The sequence below is a fragment of the Tripterygium wilfordii genome, chromosome 13, assembly GCF_013401445.1.
Source record: "Tripterygium wilfordii isolate XIE 37 chromosome 13, ASM1340144v1, whole genome shotgun sequence".
Classification (NCBI taxonomy): Eukaryota; Viridiplantae; Streptophyta; class Magnoliopsida; order Celastrales; family Celastraceae; genus Tripterygium; species Tripterygium wilfordii.
In genome coordinates, this window is record NC_052244.1 from 11,211,629 (window position 1) to 11,229,128 (window position 17,500).

Genomic DNA, 17,500 nt, shown 5'->3' on the forward strand with positions numbered 1-17,500 from the left:
CGAGTTTGAGAAACTATTTTTGCGATTGGGTAGAACTAGGGTTGATTTCGTTAGGCTTTAAGTATAGCCCGACCCTATTTGCCTAGTATTTTTTTAACAAAATGTCACATACATATTTATAATTTGAAAACTTTAGCAGGCTAGGTCCACCTTGAGTCTTTGAGTTTGGCGATACTAAGATACCATCCACTAGAATGTAAACACGTGACACCTAAAAATCTCGAGCTGACACACTATCAAGGTATTGAACAGACTTACAAGAAGCTACCAATCAAGGCACTGTTGAGATAATGAGCTGAGAAAGGGGCATTTGAGGGGCAATGAGTATGGTAAAGTTAAGAAGACATCTGGGTACTAAACCGAGTAGTATCATCTTGGAAATTCCAAGGTGACCAAACACCAAGGGGAACCAAGCATTCTACCGGAGACATGCCCCTATTAGGAAATGAGCTAGGATTATATTCACCCTCCTCAAAATTAACTTCGAATAAGGAATAAAGATATATACTGGTACATCTTAACCTCATATAATATGGACCTTTAGTGCTAAATAAATCATATTTAATTCTACATTTTTGATTGCTAGTTTAGAGATAGAAAGCTCTGAACACTCCCAATTAATAGCATCCCAAAGACTTGAGCGTGGAAGAGATCTTGGAGAACAAATTTGGGTCCTTGTTCTTACCAAAAAAAAAAAAAGGGAAGAGGGAAGGATTGAACTGAAGTAATATACACAAAAAATACATAATTACATGCCACCCATAGTGGACTTGGGTCAGTAAAGGAGATTTCCATGTGAATTCTACTACAAGTCGAAGGCCAAATTGTCAACTCCACTTACGTCTCTCTCTTGGTTCGTAAATTCAATTGTTCGTCCAGATCTCTCCTCCGGTCAGTCTAAACCCTGGTGCGTGTTGTGTAAGCTTCTCCTTCGCAAAAAGCTCTATAGATCTCCCTCACTGATCACGATCCTGCAATGGGGAAGGTCTCCGTGATCGTATACATAACAGTGGCGCTGCTATTACTGCTTCTTATCTCTCACTCCCCTAAGTCGTCCAGCCGCCGCCTCCTTCACCCCCGCCGCCTCAAAATTCGCAACTCATTCAACTTCACGGACCCCTCCCACCATGAGTCCGTCGCATTTGACCCCCTTGTTGCCGAAATCGAGCGCCGCCGTGAAGACAAGCTGTGGGAGCGCCAGCACATCGAACACGCTCACCCGGAACTGGCCCACGACTCAGCCCCAGCCGCCGAGTCCCAGCCCGAATGGGAGGAGTACATGGACGCTGAGGATTTCTTGAATGATGAGGATAAATTCAATGTCACTGAAAGGTCTGCTCTCTGAATTCTGATTTTGGTTTATTTATTTTGTTTTCGTGTTTCTAAATTTGATCCGCTACTTAATCTTTTTATCTGTATCTGTACTTTTGGGATGGGATGTATTGATCAAGGGACGGCCTACATTGCATTACATTTAGAATCAGAAGCTACTGATAGATTTACATTATTTCCTTCGTTTTTCTTTAAAAGCTAATTGATTTGGGATGATGGCAATATAGATGATATCTAGTACTGTGTGTGCATTGTTGTGAAAATATGTTAATCCTGTGTATGCCAATGTGAACTAGTAGAATTTTCTGATTTTTTTAGTGATTCTAGATATATGCTTTCTGTACGGTAGACGTTATTTGCATTCACTCTGAAGAGATTTACCATGTGATGGTCAGGTTGATCTTGCTTTTTCCGAATATTGATGTCAACCCAGCTGATGGTTATCTGACTGAAGATGAATTGACTGAGTGGCACTGGAAGCAGTCTGAGAAGGAGGTCCTGCACAGGGCACAAAGAGAGATGGAAACTCATGATAAAAATCATGATGGGTTTATTTCGTTCTCTGAGTATGAGCCTCCCAGTTGGGTTCACAACTCAAGTGAGTCTTTTCATCCTCCTGTTAACTGGTTTATTTGTTGGATAGGGTGCTAATTTTTCATTCTACGAAGTTTATTATTCTGCCCTCTGTTAATGTAATGAATAGATTATTAGTGATTTACTGATTTAGATATATGATTTTGACTGCAACTCTGATGTTCCCTTTGTTTTTACTGCCAATAGCATAACTATCTATAATCTAATCAGTTGACTCAAGTTCGAATTTTTTTTCTTCTATTTTTCTGGATTTAGATGTTCAATAATTTGCAAGGTACTATGAGTCTGTACACTTGACTGTTAGTTTTTTCTTGGCTGTAGGATTTCGACGTGTCGAAAGTGTTATGATGGGAAGTTAATGAAGTTATTCATAACCTTTGTTCATGAACATGCAACTATTAATGCATTCCCTACATCCGTAGGATCCACTTTTGCTGCTACTTCTTTAATGAAGTTCTTCCTTCCATTTTGGTCAACTTTCTCTGTAGTAAAAATTTATACAATGAAAGGGAGGCCGCTGAAAAGGTATCAATATAGGTCAAATATCTACGATCCAAAGTATCTATTACATTCAAAATCAATCTATCATCAACAATGTTATAGTCATTATACCAACTACATAAAGTGCACAACCATCTGTCTATTAAAAGACAAACCTCTATCCCAAAGGCTCCATCAAACACTTACCCACTCTCGAAAGTATAAGAAATGGTATGGGAGCTAACATGTACCTCCCTCTCTTCAGTGGAGCAATCTTACACCACAGATCCAACTGCCACCTAAACAATCCTATGCCTCCCTTTTGTTTTGGTGTTTGACAATATCCTATCTTATTTAGTGGAATTTCCTTTTCTCATGGTGTTTCCCTAGGAGTCTTCTTTGAAGATTTTCTAGTGCTTGCTTGTAAACATTGGCATATGGACCAGTAACTTGGACTGTGTACTCCTAATTAGGGTCACTTGTTTTCCCTTTGATACTAGGGGGAAAAAACATGTGTTATGTTTAGAATTGTGAACTGTAGAATTTCTCTTTTTCCCTGGTCTGTAAATTTTGTTGCGTGACTGTCGAAAACTATTTGATCATTAATTTTGTGGTTGTGATGCAAATTATTAATAAGAGTGACAAATGTGTTCAACTTTTTAGCCTGTAGATTCCATGTTTTAAATTTCTTTAAATATCACTTATCAAAAACCCACATCACTCTAATGGGAAAATGAATATAATTACTGTCAGAATTAGTACATCATATTCTTTTGAATTTGACATTTGAATGGCCTCTTTTTCCTTCTGTGGTTAAGGTACTCTGCATATCGTTTTCCTCTGGTAGTTATTAAGAAAATAAAGTTAAACTGGTTATGTGCATACACAGATAATATCCACTATATATATACTTATAGTATATTATAGACCATCAATGGCCAATCAGTCTTTCCCATATCCTGAGGAAATGTGTATGGCACCTATTTTAGTGTTAAATGATCTCTTCCCATGCCACAGTTATGGAAACTTTTTTAAAATGGCATTGAAACCAGGCTAGTGGTGAACAATTTATTATCGGAATTAAATCTAAAAAAATAGCAAATCATGATATATATATATATTTCTACTTATTTGGCTTTGGAGCCTTTTGGGTTTTATTGGACATTACTTCAAAATTCAAATAAAAGTTTCTAATTCTATCCTCTCAAGCTCCACCCCCTCTCTATTTAAGTGGTCGTAGTTGATAGGAAAGATGGATACCCTCAATTACACTAGATGGAAAAAAGCCTCCTAGAGTGGTCAAGATACCTGATCGAGGTGAAGGCTGTTAGAAAATGTTGATGAAACAGCAGCTATTAAAACAAGGAAGTAATATGTTATGTATTTTTTTCTGCATGGTTGTTTGCAGTACTACAATGCTTGTCAGCTGTTCATTAAGGTGTTGTTTGGAAGGAGAGCCAAGAAAATGTCAATTGTAGTAGAATCTGAAAGTTAAAGTCTATTTTACGAAGGACATTTGTATGCAGACCTACCCTTGCATTGCAGAGAGGCTGAGAATTTTTGATACCTAAGTTGCAATGAAGCAGCTTTACTACTGCATCAAGGCTTTACCTCATTAGCTAGATTTTTCTTTTGCTTGAATCTTCATTCCTCTATGCCTTGCCCATACATTGTGTTGCATAAGGAGTTTTCTACATTCAGGCTTTCTATGGTTTAGCAGTTCTCCCAGTGTTGCAGTAAAGATAATTCTGAGAACATAAGTTCTGGGTGAGGATGGCACTCTATGCACTAGTTGCTTGCCCCAAATACACTCTTCATTTTGGACTGTTAACGTATTATGAAGTAAATATTTTCATATTAAATTGTTTTTGGGGTCTTACTGAGCCTACTCTGCCATTATGGGTGTTGTCATTATTATGATTACTACTGATTTATAAGTTGTTGATTGTAGAAATATGAGTCATTAGGACCTTGTTTTCTTGTCAAAATCACGTGGCAACTAATTTATATTCTACTTATAGATGTGGATTTAGGCTATGATAGTGGTTGGTGGACAGAAGAACATTTCAATGCGTCAGATGCAGATGGAGATGGTCTTTTGAATATAACTGAGTTCAATGAGTGAGCTTCAACTTCCTTACCAAGTTTTACTCATGGAAAAAAAATATGTTCCTCACGTTTCCCTGATATTCCTCTGTTATATTTAGCTTTTCGCATCCAGCTGACAGCAAGAACCCGAAGTTACATAACTGGCTGTGCAAGGAAGAAGTAAGGTGACGTGACATGAATTACTCGTGCCTGATTTTTTTTTCCCCCGTATTTGGTCTTCCTGTTTGGTATATTATAGCAAATAGCTAGAAGTTTACTTACTTTCCCTCTCATAGCTCACATATTAGTCTGTCAAGTGGTAGAGTCATAGTAGTGCAACTCGAGGTCACAGGTTCAATTCCTAGTGTTAGAATATATGTATAAATAATGTGAAAATGCCCTAACTCAACAAGTTAACTTATTGGTTTGAATGGCAAAGTAACTAATCTTAATACCTAGAAATAGTCTCCCCACATATTATATGGGGGCAGTGGGGGTAAAATCTCCGTATATCATGCCGGTCCCCGACCCTGCCATTGTGGGAACTTTGTGCATGGGAGTTATTTACCTATACCAAGTTTGCTTCAAGTAGTCACAAAGTGAATTCTTGCTTTATAGTTTTTGGAGCTGCCACATAGGGGTCTTGCCTGTTTCAAATACAACGCTAGTGTACAATTCATACCTTTTTTGCCATGCAGAACATGGTGGCCAGCATACACATGCTGATTGTATTACTACTGATGTTTAAATCAATAAGAATGGAAATTTTTGGTCTAAAGCTGTTTATAACATGCCTAGTTGCATCATTTCATAGGTTGCTTCTTTTAGGATTTAAACAGGCAGTAGAATTTGGTATGAATATGTAATCATTCAAATTTGGTATGAATATGTAATCATTCACAGGCTATGGGGCTGGGTTACAGAGACAATGGATGCAATGTAGTTATCTTGAGCTTCAAATTTCTCTATGTGGTATAATCTAGTTGTAATGTGCTAAAGTGCATGTGGTGTCCTTCCATTCAGAGTATGGTGGACTCTAACGAGAAAGGTGCATAAATGTCTTGGCATGGATAGCGAATTTTTAGCATAATAATGTCATAAAATAAGCAGGACTTCAATCAAATAGCAGCATGTGATCGCGCGTTTGCTTCTGATTTCTTTTTATGTTGAATTTGTTCAATTGGAACTTATCCATTGGATATTCTCTATACTCTTCAGGGAGAGAGATTCTGACAAAGACGGTAAACTTAACTTCAAAGAATTTTTCCATGGGCTCTTTGACTTGGTAAGGAACTATGATGAAGATGGCCACAATGCTTCACATGTATCTGATGATTCAGTCGAGGCCCCTGCCAAAGTGTTGTTTAAGCAACTGGACGGAGACGGTGATGGGTATGCATTAAAATTTTAGGCAATTTTATACAGTGTTACTGTTACATTATCATTGACTTGGACTTGCTTTCCTTAGATACTTGTCAGATATAGAGCTGCTTCCTGTGATTGAAAAAATTCATCCATCAGAGCGTTACTATGCTAAACAACATGCAACTTACATGATATCACAGGTACTTATTTTATCAATTGGTGCTTGCTGTGTACTTTGAATTTGCCAATGCCATTTGGACATAGATAATAATATTGTCAGATAGTCAGATAGTCATATTGTCAGATAGTCAATTTTGTGAACATTTTTTGTTGAAATGCATCATGTTGTTGTCCAGGCATGTGATGTTGAGGGTCATAGGGGCTCAGAAATTGTAGTACGTAAAACTAAGTTCTATCAGTATAACGTATAAATTGTAAAAGTTGACACTTTTGGACCTTACCTATTTGGGTTGGATTTTTGAAGCAATTGCCATTACAAGCTCTGTGCTGGGAAATTAAGTCTGGTTTTTACAGGTAATACGTGAATTGTTTGCTGAGTCTTGCATTGAAATCTATTGCAGGCAGATAATGACAAAGATGGGCGACTAACATTGGCAGAGATGATTGATAACCCATATGTTTTTTATGGTGCTATCTTCCATGATGACGATGATGATGATTTTGAATACCATGACGAGCTCCGTTAATTTTGTTCCCAGTAAGAAAAGCCGTTCCATTTGTTTGAAATAGCTTTGTTTCTTTGATGTTTGTCATAAGGTTTTCCCCCTTCTTATTTCCATTTGTTTTGTCATAATTGCAGGATACCAAGGAAACAGTGGTAGGATTGAAACATTCTGCTAGCAAGAATTTAACACTGTAGAGTTACTATTTATCCAATGTATTTTTTTTTCTCTTTACCACGCTGGGCGATGATTCTTCACAAGATAACCATATTTGGATAAAGCTTTGGCATCTTGTCATGTAATTTTGTAGCATTAGTCACGCACAGTGGCACACATAATTTTTCTCCATCGCACCACATATTGTGAAAATTCAACAACTTCAGCTTATGGGTGCTGAATTTAACAATTTCAGAAATTTGATTACAAATCTCCATCGTCTTTGAGTCTTATTTGGTTTTGGTTTTGGTTTTGAGATTGAATATAATGGGTGCCAACCAAACGTACCGTTTGTGGCTTGGATGCACCACGTTCAAACAAAAAAATAAAGTATTTGATTGAGTAGTGTGTAAAAAATGTTTGCCTGAGTAGTGCATAACAGTTGCAAAGAGCTTTTTCACCATTGACACATCGCGATTGCTTTTTCACTTTTGATGCAACGGGATTAACCGAATTTTTGACATCAAAACCCTAATTAATTTTTTTTTCAATTTTACTCTCAATCAATTTTATTATTTTATTTATATTTTTATAAAAATTAATTGAAATTAATGAAAAATATCAAAATTTACTCACTTCACCACAATATTTTAGCAATGGCCAATGTGTCAAACATTTCCAATGTACACCATATAATACCAAGAACAAAAGCAACAGATTCGCAAGGGAACATTAGGGCTGGGCTGCAGATATTTGAAAATCCTCAACATTGGACCAACACAAACCAAGTATCAATCAATCTCATGTGAGTTGTATACAATTCTGTACTATTTGCGCTGGGCATTTTTCTTTTTCTTTTTCTTTAGCTTACCATCATCGTCTGTATCTTCGCCATCTTCATCGTCATCGGTGGAATGCTTATCATAATCATCATCGTTGCTCTCGCAATTATCATCATCAGACGGTAAAGAAGGATCAAGACGAGCCGCATCAATGGCCCACCGAATCACCTTATCCACTTCATCTTCGTTATCATCGCCGATTCCATCTGAACCTGGAGGGACTCCGACGGTGGAAGACGATGGCAGAGAGGCCTTGAGAGCAGAAAATCTAGCGAACAGATCGTCCTCACTCTGCTGCTGCTGCTGCTGCTCCTGTTGTGGTTTAGGTTTCGATGACACAGCTTGAGATGTCGATTTCGATCTCGACTTCGATTTCGATCTAGAGGGTCGGGATCTGAGGGCTTCGAATCGACTGTCGAGATCGGAGTCAAGATAATCAGGTGAAACGCGGGACATGTGGGAATCAACGGACAGCTTCAAGAGCAGCTCGTCTTGAGCCGCTCGGAGCAGTTGTTCCACTTCTTCTTCATCGCCCGTCGTTTTTTTCTTTCTACCGTCCATTTTCTCCTCTCTCTCTCTCTCTTTCGCCCTCTACCACCAACTATTATACGCTGATTTCTACTTTTCCTCTTTAATCCCAAAATCCCATTTTTGACTTCCTAAGCTCATTTTAAAATACAAAAAAAAAAAAAAAAACTCGGATAAATGTCACTTTTCATTTCATCACCCCTCGTTACAAGTTATAACTTGTAACTCAAGTCACTCATTCTTTACATTTTGGTCACTCATCTTACATAATCATTTATCTTTTAATGGGTCGTCCATCCGACATCAAAAAATTTAGGAAATTATTTTCTTAACTTGGTTGGACTAACATTTGTTTTTGTGAAAATTTGATAATTTATTTTTAAAATCATGACAAATAAGAATACCAATCAACTTTTGATTTGAGACAAATATAATATTGTTACAAATTAGTCACTAAATAATTGTACGTTGACATAGCATTTTCTTTAATTATAAAGTTCTTTATCTCCTCTCTTAAACGCCTAAAAGATTACTCAACACCCCACAAACGGATAAATTTCCCTTTCACCACTAAAAGATTTATCACTCATTGTTCAAATGCTACTTTTTGGTCACTCATCTTACATAATCGTTTATCAATCAATTGGTGGCTCATCTCAAGCAATCAACGAACTAACAGGAAAGAAACTAACTTTGGTATTAAGATCATATCAAAATTGTAACAATATTATATTAGTGTACCTTGAAATAACACTTTCTTCAATCATAAATTACTTTTCCTCTTTAAATCCCAAAATCCCATTTTGATTTTTGACGTCCTAAACTCATTTTAAAATACTAAAAAATAAGGTAAATATTAGTTTTCATCACTGGAAGATAGCTTCTATCAGGTAAATAACATTTTATAGTTTCTGCACAAACATTATGTTTTGGTCATGATATCAATATATCTTTTATTACCTTCGCGAAGACACAAGATTAGTGGACAGATATCACATAACTTAAACGGCATAGTGTCAACTACCAACAAAAGAAAAGCCTCGAGTCATGATATCAATGAAAACCACAAAACCGATGAATCTCAGTGGGATAGCTTGTCATTCACGTTCCCGAATTCAGTCTAAAAATGGCTCCATGGAAATGATAAATTTCACTCAATCGAATTGTTCTAAGCTCTTAATGTATAAAAATAATGGATCCAAACTGCCAAATAAAGTAACAACTGATTAACCTGCCACAGCAGCACATTATTGCACCATGAAACACGCTCAGCAGTGCAAAAGACATCTTTCGATCTTTCTGCAGAAATGCTAGTATCCAGAAAATTTGCCAAGTTGGTACCGCAATGAACTTACACAGATTTAAAATACAGAATTGGGTTCTCCTCCGCAGTTACCCCACTGTCAAACCAAACCCGAATTTGTAGTCTTTCTTTTTATGATCTAACTGCAAAATGTAAATAAAATATTAGTGAATAAGGAGTAGAATGAAGGTCATCCTACAAACTATTTCTCACTGAACGTGAAGACTGCTCTCTCTATGAGCGGATGAAGGTCAAAACATCAAACTAAAAAACAATGCAACTTCTAAAATACCAAAAGTTGATAGACTTCTTATATATTTAACGTGATACAATGTTTCGTAAGAAGAGACCTTTAGATCTTAAGCAACTCCCTTTCTCATAAGTCATAACCAGCATAGTTTCCTGTAATTTGCGTGGAGGCATATTTCTACCTAAACAGCAAAATATGGAAATCCCCCAAGTAGCCTAAAATTTTTTAACTCGAAATATAGTATCACCCCTTCAAATGGTGCTTAAAGAAGATGGCATAAAACTCTAAAATCATGCTCCCATAGTTCAACTAGAACCAAATTGTGACTTGGCTGCCAGAGGTTTACAATAATCACGCAAGGGCAAACAGGGTACAAAGTTTTCCCGTGCAGATACTGAAGAACAGAAAATGCATCATGTTTGAAACAAGCTAACTCTTACCTCCGCAGAAAGAATAAAATTAAGACCCATATTTAAACGCTCTTCTAGATAAGCAGCCACACATCCATTTGAATCAATCTTTCCTCTCAGCCGACTCTGAAACAATTGAGAAAAGTTGTCAACCAGATAGCTTCTGCCTACTTCTCATCAATTACATTCTAGAAGCACAAGGTCAGTAAACACAAAAGGTCTCATTTGTGATGGAATTTCCAGTGAGCCAAAATATGGCCCGCCGTTGCCAAGCATGCTACTACAGAGAGAAACGGATAAGCAACATTATCATTATTGCCATGTCAAAAGAACCATTCGCTTCACATCAAAACAAAATAAATTCATATGATGTCATGAGAATGAGGATTTGCAAAGATTGAAAGATCAATAAAGCTCAAACAAATTGGTAATCCTTGTTAGCAGCATATATGACAGTATAATTCCTCCGGAATTTATTATGTTCAGCTGTGAAGTCCAACAGGAACCAAGTCATCAAATAAGATGAGGATTCAAGAATAAGTTGGATGAAAAAATGACGTTCAGCAACAGCAAAATGGTATTTTCTTTCCTTTTTATGTTTCTTGATTTATTTTATCAAGGGTGCATCTACAGGCAGGTGTAAGAACTTACAAAAAATTTGGGAACCATTTTAACGATGCAATAATTCTATAACTTAACTGTACCAGTAGGGATGTTTTGCCTTTCTAGGATCCTCAATGAAAGTATGAAACACACTCATTTGTATCCAGAAAGGATCTTTTTCATGAGCAATGAATATTTGCTTCCATAGTGCAAGAGGCTGTAACCTTCCTTCATACAAGTTATATGACTACTAGTCTCCTACAGTTGAATGTATTCATACACAGATTTTCATTCCAATGTGCTGAGAGAGACATTTGTAAACAAAGAAAAATAGAGGTGGAGAGTAAAAGTAAACAAGGGATCATATATACCCTTTAGCTCCAGAATTTTCCTTTATGCATTTTTCTATCGTCAAACTTTCACATTATAGATTAAAAATCGTTTCATCACCCGTAAAAAAAAAGTGTTACCTTCTATAACTACCAAAAAAAGTATAACGATATGCAGTTCCATAGTTGATTTTATGCCAATGAAGTATACGATTAATGGTACATCATTCTTCGCAGACTGAGGAATTTGTGGTCAACCTAGAAACTAGGATAGAGGTGTAGATAGAGACCTCACTCCGGGGAAAGAGAATGAGTATGATTGCAAATTCATGAGATGGTAATAAAAAAAAATTCTAAATTCAGATCCAAAACAATACAAAATTCATTATTTCAATTCAAAATTTTCATAAAGCAATTCATATCAAGCATTCATGTTAATTCCAGCAGTAGATAGCTCTGTCCAATAAGTTGTGTCACTTGCAAAATCAATCCAAATTTCTGACATCCAATTTCCCTCTTGCATTTTCCCTCTCCCTATACATGGAAAGGCTAGGGTGCATGGATCTAAAGAAATAGAATGCTGCGTTTTAACAAAACCATTTAACATTTATGGACCTGTGCTATCGGTAAAAAGAGGAGCCAATTAATAGGGAAAATGGATGATATGACAACATCAGTTGATTTCACAAAATTAGGGTTTAAATCAAGGAGAAGAATCTGAAATTAATCAGGATAAAGAAAAACATTCCAACATAAAAAATGTAGTCCAAATTCTTCCACTAAACGATACTGATATCATGGGAAGCAGGCTAACTAAGAGACCAGGAGCAAAAGCAAGGAGAAAGGGAGAGACCGGTTATGGGGGCTCCATCTCCAAAGAAAGTAAGGTTTTAAAAATTCACAATCGCAATCATTTGTAGTAATCACAAATCACAGGTATCAGATCATTAGCAATCGCAGAAGATACCTGTCTAAGGATGTAATCGTAACCAGCACTTGCTGTTGCTTCTCTTGATGGGAGGTTATACATGAAGTCTGTCGCTAGAGAAACCTTCGAAGAAGAAAGTAGTGTTTTAGAAATCAAACATGGTTAAACAACAAACTGCACTGCAACAATAAATGTCAACCTCCTCACCTTCTCAGATACCTTCTGAACGTAGCTCAAAGCGACCATCCCAGTGGTGGCAACTTGTCCAGTGGCAACCTTTTGTCAAACCAAAAAGGGCATAAGTGCAAATCAAAACACTACGATCTTTTGCAAGGCCGAGAGAAGACAAATTCTTAATCTAAGAGGCTTTCTCTTGAGTTTTGAAGTGGTGACCGGTCTTAAGATGACTTTGAGGAAAAGTGAAATAATGGCCTTGGCGCAAGTGAGATTATTCAAGTCTTTGCTATTGGAATGTGGAGTTGAGAATTTCTCCAGCAACTATTTAGGTTTACACTTGGAACTGAGAATAGGGAGAAAATTTGTGGGATAACATTGTGCACAGATTTGAAAGTAGACTTGTTGGTTGGAAGTTGCATTGGTGGTAGATTAGCTATTGTCAAGATATTGGATAGTATTAAATATATAATTCTTTTGGGGGGAGGGGGGGCGGAATGAATAGAAGATTGTGAAAAGGGAGATAAAGTATGGAGAGTTGAGATGAATGGGTTCCAATCATTAGGATAAAGGTTGGGAATGGTAGGAATGTGAGTTCCTAAAATGATGTTTGGTGTGGGGGTAAAATATTGTAGAGTAAACATCCATATTTATCTAGAATTATGAGGAACAAAAAGATAAGTGAGTGATTACAGATGTGAGAAATGGGGGAATCATTTTGAAGATTCATTTCAATAGGCAAGCGAATGACTTGGAGCGTAACAAAATAGCTGGAAAACTTTCTTTGTCCTAAGAATCTTCACTGAGACCTAGGCTGATCACATGTGCATGAATATATGTGTTCTAGAATGCAATAAGTCTAGGGTTACTGAAAGATGGTACATAAATTAGTTTCAATAATTTATATGTTCATTTAAACACTGGAATTGTATTCAAAATGACAAACATATACTCAATAACCAGAGGAAAGAGTTTTAAACTAGAATGTATTCCAAGAATAGATCTACACCAACAGTTGAACATGTCAGGATGCCCATGTTCAGCACGGTGACTACAATATGCAAGAGCCAACAAGATTTTGGATAAAATACGGCAATTTCCAGTGAGACTTGTAGATGATGATTTATGGGAGATAGAGACGTCCCAATCTGTACATGTCCAAATCATCTTAGATGAATTTCTCATCTTACAATGCTTTTCATGTGAGAACATTATGCTATAATGCCTTGCGCAGTAAGGAAAAAAGCAAAAGTCTTGGATTTCTACATACTGGAAATATGCTACTGAAGAGTAGATAACAATGGGGGATAATATTACTCAAAACATATTGATACAAGGCGAAAGCCAAGAAACAATACCATCTTATCTGTCTCGTATCGACCAGCATATCCGACACCTGATTTGCGATGCTGCCCAGCCCAAAAGATTTCACCACCCAAAGACAAATGTGGGGTCACACTCTGAAACAAAATGGACAAAATTTAGCAAAAAATTAGAAACGAACAAAAAGATCTATATTGTAATTAATCTTGTCCAAGTAAAGGAATATAAAAACTATACATAGGAAAGGTCATCAGTCACAAAAACAAAACTTTAACACAGTTCTTAAACAAAGGCTATGATTGGAAGCAAAATTTTCATTTTGTGAAAACTGTACTTCCATAAAGGTGACCTATAGAGAAACAAAGAGAGATCCATTTGTTATTATTATTTGTGTGACAGGGGACTGGAATCTTGCCATGGTTCAAGTCCTGAGAAGTAAGCTACCACTGGGCCCATAGCTCCTTATTAAGAAATGAACACTCCTAAGCAATATTTTTAACACCTGTTAGATCCCGGTCGCAAACTGGTTGAACTTCTGCGCAGGAAACTCCTGGGCTTGAGTTAACCTCCAAATTTAGGTTAGAGATTGAACCGTAAATATTGAATAAATTAGTACAATCCACCAAACCCCCTCCCTCAATTATTGGTCCTAAAAACCAGTCGAGTTTCAAAATTCAAGAAAACAAACCCAAAAAAGTAAAAATTAGAGCAAGATTATGCAACTGATGCATTTAATGAACATTATTAACATTAAAGTATATCAAAAATAGGTGCAAAATTACCATTAGTTTTATGATGGGATACAAGCATTGTTCAATCACGGATACTACCCTTGATATTCTAATTGTATTGAAGAAAATGGTTACCTTAGAAAGGGTAGAATTTGATACTTGTTAAGGTTCCAATATTAACACTTATTTTTTTTGCAAGGAATGTTGGTCAGGCTTAATTCTTTTTTTTTGAACCGAAAAGCATTTAATTCAAGCGCCAAGGGGGTGCTTGGCCAGGCTTAATTCATGTGGCCTTTATATTAGATTCGTTAAAAGTCATAGCACAGACAATTCAGGGTCCAAACATTTGAGTATAATTATAGTACCGTGCATGCGCTTTTTGTGTCAAAATACCCTTCATTAAATGAATTCCTTTCTAGGAATCAACTTCAACAGTATTCATGCAACACATAACAGGCATGCCATGGCTTGAAAGAAATTATTTACCTGGATGTAACTGCCTCCGAAAAAGGCACCATTTGCCAATTGTAATTGGGCACGATAATCTTTACCCTACAAGTGGAAAAGAAATGTCAACAGAAGGGCAGACAAAAGCAGAAAATTTGATGAGGATGGATGCGCATGCCAATTGGGCTCATTGAAACAACCTAAAACAATATTCAAAAGCTGGAATATGCATTATTTTCAGTATTTCCGTTGATAGAAAGTGAAGAATTTAAAAGTGTAAGAGAAAATGCCCAAGGGTGGGCAACTCAAGCATAAAAGGATAAGAGAGGTGTCAAAAATTTACAAATAAAAGAGAAAGGAAAAGTAGAAAACCCAAAAAACAAAGAAAGATTTCATCATGAAGCTTGCATTAGCCATCAGCCAAGCACAGAGAAAGACACCAGCTCACATACAACATTGTAAAATCAATCACCCAAAATATAATGATCATCTAACCCTACATCCAAAATTATTTGCAAAAAGCCATAATGAAAATTATGTAGAGTTCACTAAGTGGATTCTCTTTCTCTTCAAGTTTTCCCCTAATTCCTACCCTCTTCAAATTTCCAAAAACAATTAACAACAATAATATCGAGATAGAAATGTTCTATCTGTATCCTGGAAATAGTACATTCACAGACTTTCAAAATGGGGAGATTGGGAAAGATGCGCCTAAATATAACTGAGCACCCCATACAATCAATTCCCGGGGTGGGGGGTGGTGGAGGTACTCAGCCACAGGAATCCAACAACAAGTGAGAAAACCCCTTTGAACTTCTATTCATATAAATCTTAAAAAGAGAGGAAATAAAATAGAGCGGGATATGCACGAACGAAAGAGAAAGAAAGCCATCAATCGACCTCCGGGCAAGAAGGAAATCCGAAAGGAACTCAAATTTTTGATTGAGAGAGTTAAATTTCACTAGCACCCAAGGTATTATAAAGATGAGATGTTTTTAAAAAAAAAGTACTTAAGCGAAGGAAGAGGACTTGACCTTGTACTCAAAGTTGCCCATGCCATGAGACATATGAGGCTCACTTGTCAGCTGTGCAGTAAACATTACATAAGAGATTTTATTCACACTCATCAAAAAAAGATTGGTATTTACAGATCAAAGGCATAATTTCTTTCAAAAGAATTGGAAAGACTAAAAAAACACCATAAAGTATAATTACCTGAGCATTAGCTTTTAAAGTAAGGTTGTCAGTCAAATCACACTTCACCCTTGCATTAAGTCTCCCATCTGTCATTACCCTCCCAACAAGCATCAACTGTGGAAAACCGTCAATACTCTAGCTATGAAAGCACTCATTTGTAATATATAATAATTCCAAGGAACATCTATAAAGATTCTATAAAGAGAATTCCATGGAAGAACTACTGAGAGGACAGTGTTATTATTTAGTGCAAGCTATCAAGAAGATTCAAAAGTAGATACAAAAAATTAGTACAAACCTTTGGGTCAAGAAAGTTGGCACCAAACTCATAGTGAGCAGTTGGGATTTTGATAGTTTCGGAGGACTGAGAAGGAATTTCCATAGGTCCCATCGACACACTAGAGAACATTGTCAAGCCAAAATAACCAAAATTAACAAGAGAAAAAGGGGATAGAGAAGCAAATGAAAAAAAAATAAAAAGCTAAAGCTACCTGTGACTAAGAGAAAAATTTTGATTAAGTCCTTTGGTAAAATCAAAGCGCATTCCTTCAAAAAGTTCTGGCTTTAAAGACACTGCCAACACATTCAAGAGATTCAGGTTCGAGATACTAATAACTAAAACATCTAAAACCCCAAGCAAGAAAAACTAAAAAATTATGTAATATAGAACATTCCAATGCATTAAAACTACTGTATCATCTGAAGAGAAACGTTATAACTTAAAGTTTTGTAGACCATAAATTTTCACTTTAACCACACCCAAATTACTTCCTCTCACATCTATAGACTGCTTATTTCCAGCCCGATAATCCAAAATTCCTCAGCTCGAAGCCCGAAAGCCTCCATATAATATCAAAAGAGTAAAAACAAAAAATATTAATATTCTTGCTATCCAGAATCATGCAAAATTGCAAACACAAAAACAAAAGTGACCTCAGTACCAATTAAATTAAGGTTTAGCAAAGCAATTTAGGGTTTCAAAGTTAGCATTTAGGCCGCAATTAATCCTCCGCCTCAATCTCCCGCATCAATGAAAAAAAAATTTACAAATGCAGATTAAATTCGTGCGTGCATGTGCTGAGAGATTAAGAATGCACTAGACTAACAGGATAATACAGAATGATCCTAAACACGAAATTGATTGAAGACAATTATTATAATAAAATCAACTGCGTCACGGACTAAGCAGGAATAAGAGACGAGATTAGATGTGATACAGACTGAGAGCTTCTCGGTGGACTTCTTCAAAAGGGATAGGACATGGTAGATTCTTGTAGTCCACTTTCTCGTCCGCTTTGGTCTTACTGGAATCGACTTGCGGCATCGTCACACCGGGAGTTGCAAGTCTCGCCATTGCAGTGTGTTGTTCGACTGAATTAAATCAGAGACGATACTAGGTATAGATAGAGCAGTAAAAGTGCTTGGGGTTTAACTGTTTTAAGTCAGGGTTTTGAGTTTTGACTCGAAACGAGTGTGGCAGGCCTGGCGGCTACGCTCGGTTGGGCTTCGGCCCAAAACCCTCACTTTTTTTAAGTTTTTTCAATTGTCCGCCGCTAAAGCAAACCCAGCAATGAGTTTTTTTTTCCGTACTAGGACTCTGTCAAATTTTAAATACATAAATAGGACTCACTTTCATTTTTTTACCAAAATGGTATTTGATACTGTTCTCAACAACGTCATTGAAAAGAAAAATACACTAAAGGCGTTGGTCATTGACTTAAAATTAAAAAAACAATA

The 17,500-nt window shown here is 36.6% G+C and overlaps 3 protein-coding genes across 3 annotated transcripts; 1 reads left to right on the forward strand and 2 right to left on the reverse strand.

Moving 5' to 3' along the window:
* The first annotated feature begins 661 nt into the window (after window positions 1–661).
* LOC120011765 (reticulocalbin-2-like) lies at window positions 662–6,974 on the forward strand. Its single transcript, XM_038862873.1, has 8 exons — window positions 662–1,332; window positions 1,728–1,930; window positions 4,428–4,527; window positions 4,614–4,679; window positions 5,713–5,886; window positions 5,963–6,059; window positions 6,441–6,577; window positions 6,680–6,974. Exons 1-7 carry the CDS (start codon window positions 977–979, stop codon window positions 6,564–6,566), a joined length of 1,122 nt encoding a protein of 373 aa, XP_038718801.1. The 5' UTR covers window positions 662–976; the 3' UTR covers window positions 6,567–6,577; window positions 6,680–6,974.
* Window positions 6,975–7,306: 332 nt separating this feature from the next.
* On the reverse strand, window positions 7,307–8,138 carry LOC120013392 (putative uncharacterized protein DDB_G0270496). The gene has a single exon (XM_038865182.1). It carries the CDS (start codon window positions 8,099–8,101, stop codon window positions 7,526–7,528), a length of 576 nt encoding a protein of 191 aa, XP_038721110.1. The 5' UTR covers window positions 8,102–8,138; the 3' UTR covers window positions 7,307–7,525.
* Window positions 8,139–9,097: 959 nt separating this feature from the next.
* LOC120011840 (mitochondrial import receptor subunit TOM40-1-like) lies at window positions 9,098–17,195 on the reverse strand. Its single transcript, XM_038862973.1, has 11 exons — window positions 16,985–17,195; window positions 16,255–16,336; window positions 16,062–16,161; window positions 15,782–15,877; window positions 15,601–15,651; window positions 14,606–14,671; window positions 13,424–13,525; window positions 12,099–12,167; window positions 11,931–12,014; window positions 10,062–10,157; window positions 9,098–9,514 (listed from the first exon to the last, which is right to left on the reverse strand). The coding sequence occupies exons 1-11, from the start codon at window positions 17,115–17,117 to the stop codon at window positions 9,461–9,463; spliced, it is 933 nt and encodes a 310-aa protein (XP_038718901.1). The 5' UTR covers window positions 17,118–17,195; the 3' UTR covers window positions 9,098–9,460.
* Window positions 17,196–17,500: the final 305 nt, after the last annotated feature.

Coding starts and splice junctions, on each gene's coding strand:
- LOC120011765 (XM_038862873.1), top strand. CDS start 977: ATGGGGAAGGTCTCCGTGATCGTATACATAACAGTGGCGCTGCTATTA. Junction 1,931..4,427: donor CAGTTGGGTTCACAACTCAA/GTGAGTCTTTTC, acceptor TTCTACTTATAG/ATGTGGATTTAGGCTATGAT. Junction 4,528..4,613: donor AATATAACTGAGTTCAATGA/GTGAGCTTCAAC, acceptor TGTTATATTTAG/CTTTTCGCATCCAGCTGACA.
- LOC120013392 (XM_038865182.1), bottom strand. CDS start 8,101: ATGGACGGTAGAAAGAAAAAAACGACGGGCGATGAAGAAGAAGTGGAA.
- LOC120011840 (XM_038862973.1), bottom strand. CDS start 17,117: ATGGCGAGACTTGCAACTCCCGGTGTGACGATGCCGCAAGTCGATTCC. Junction 15,878..16,061: donor CCAACTTTCTTGACCCAAAG/GTTTGTACTAAT, acceptor GGTTTTCCACAG/TTGATGCTTGTTGGGAGGGT. Junction 13,526..14,605: donor TCGGAGGCAGTTACATCCAG/GTAAATAATTTC, acceptor ATTTTGTTTCAG/AGTGTGACCCCACATTTGTC.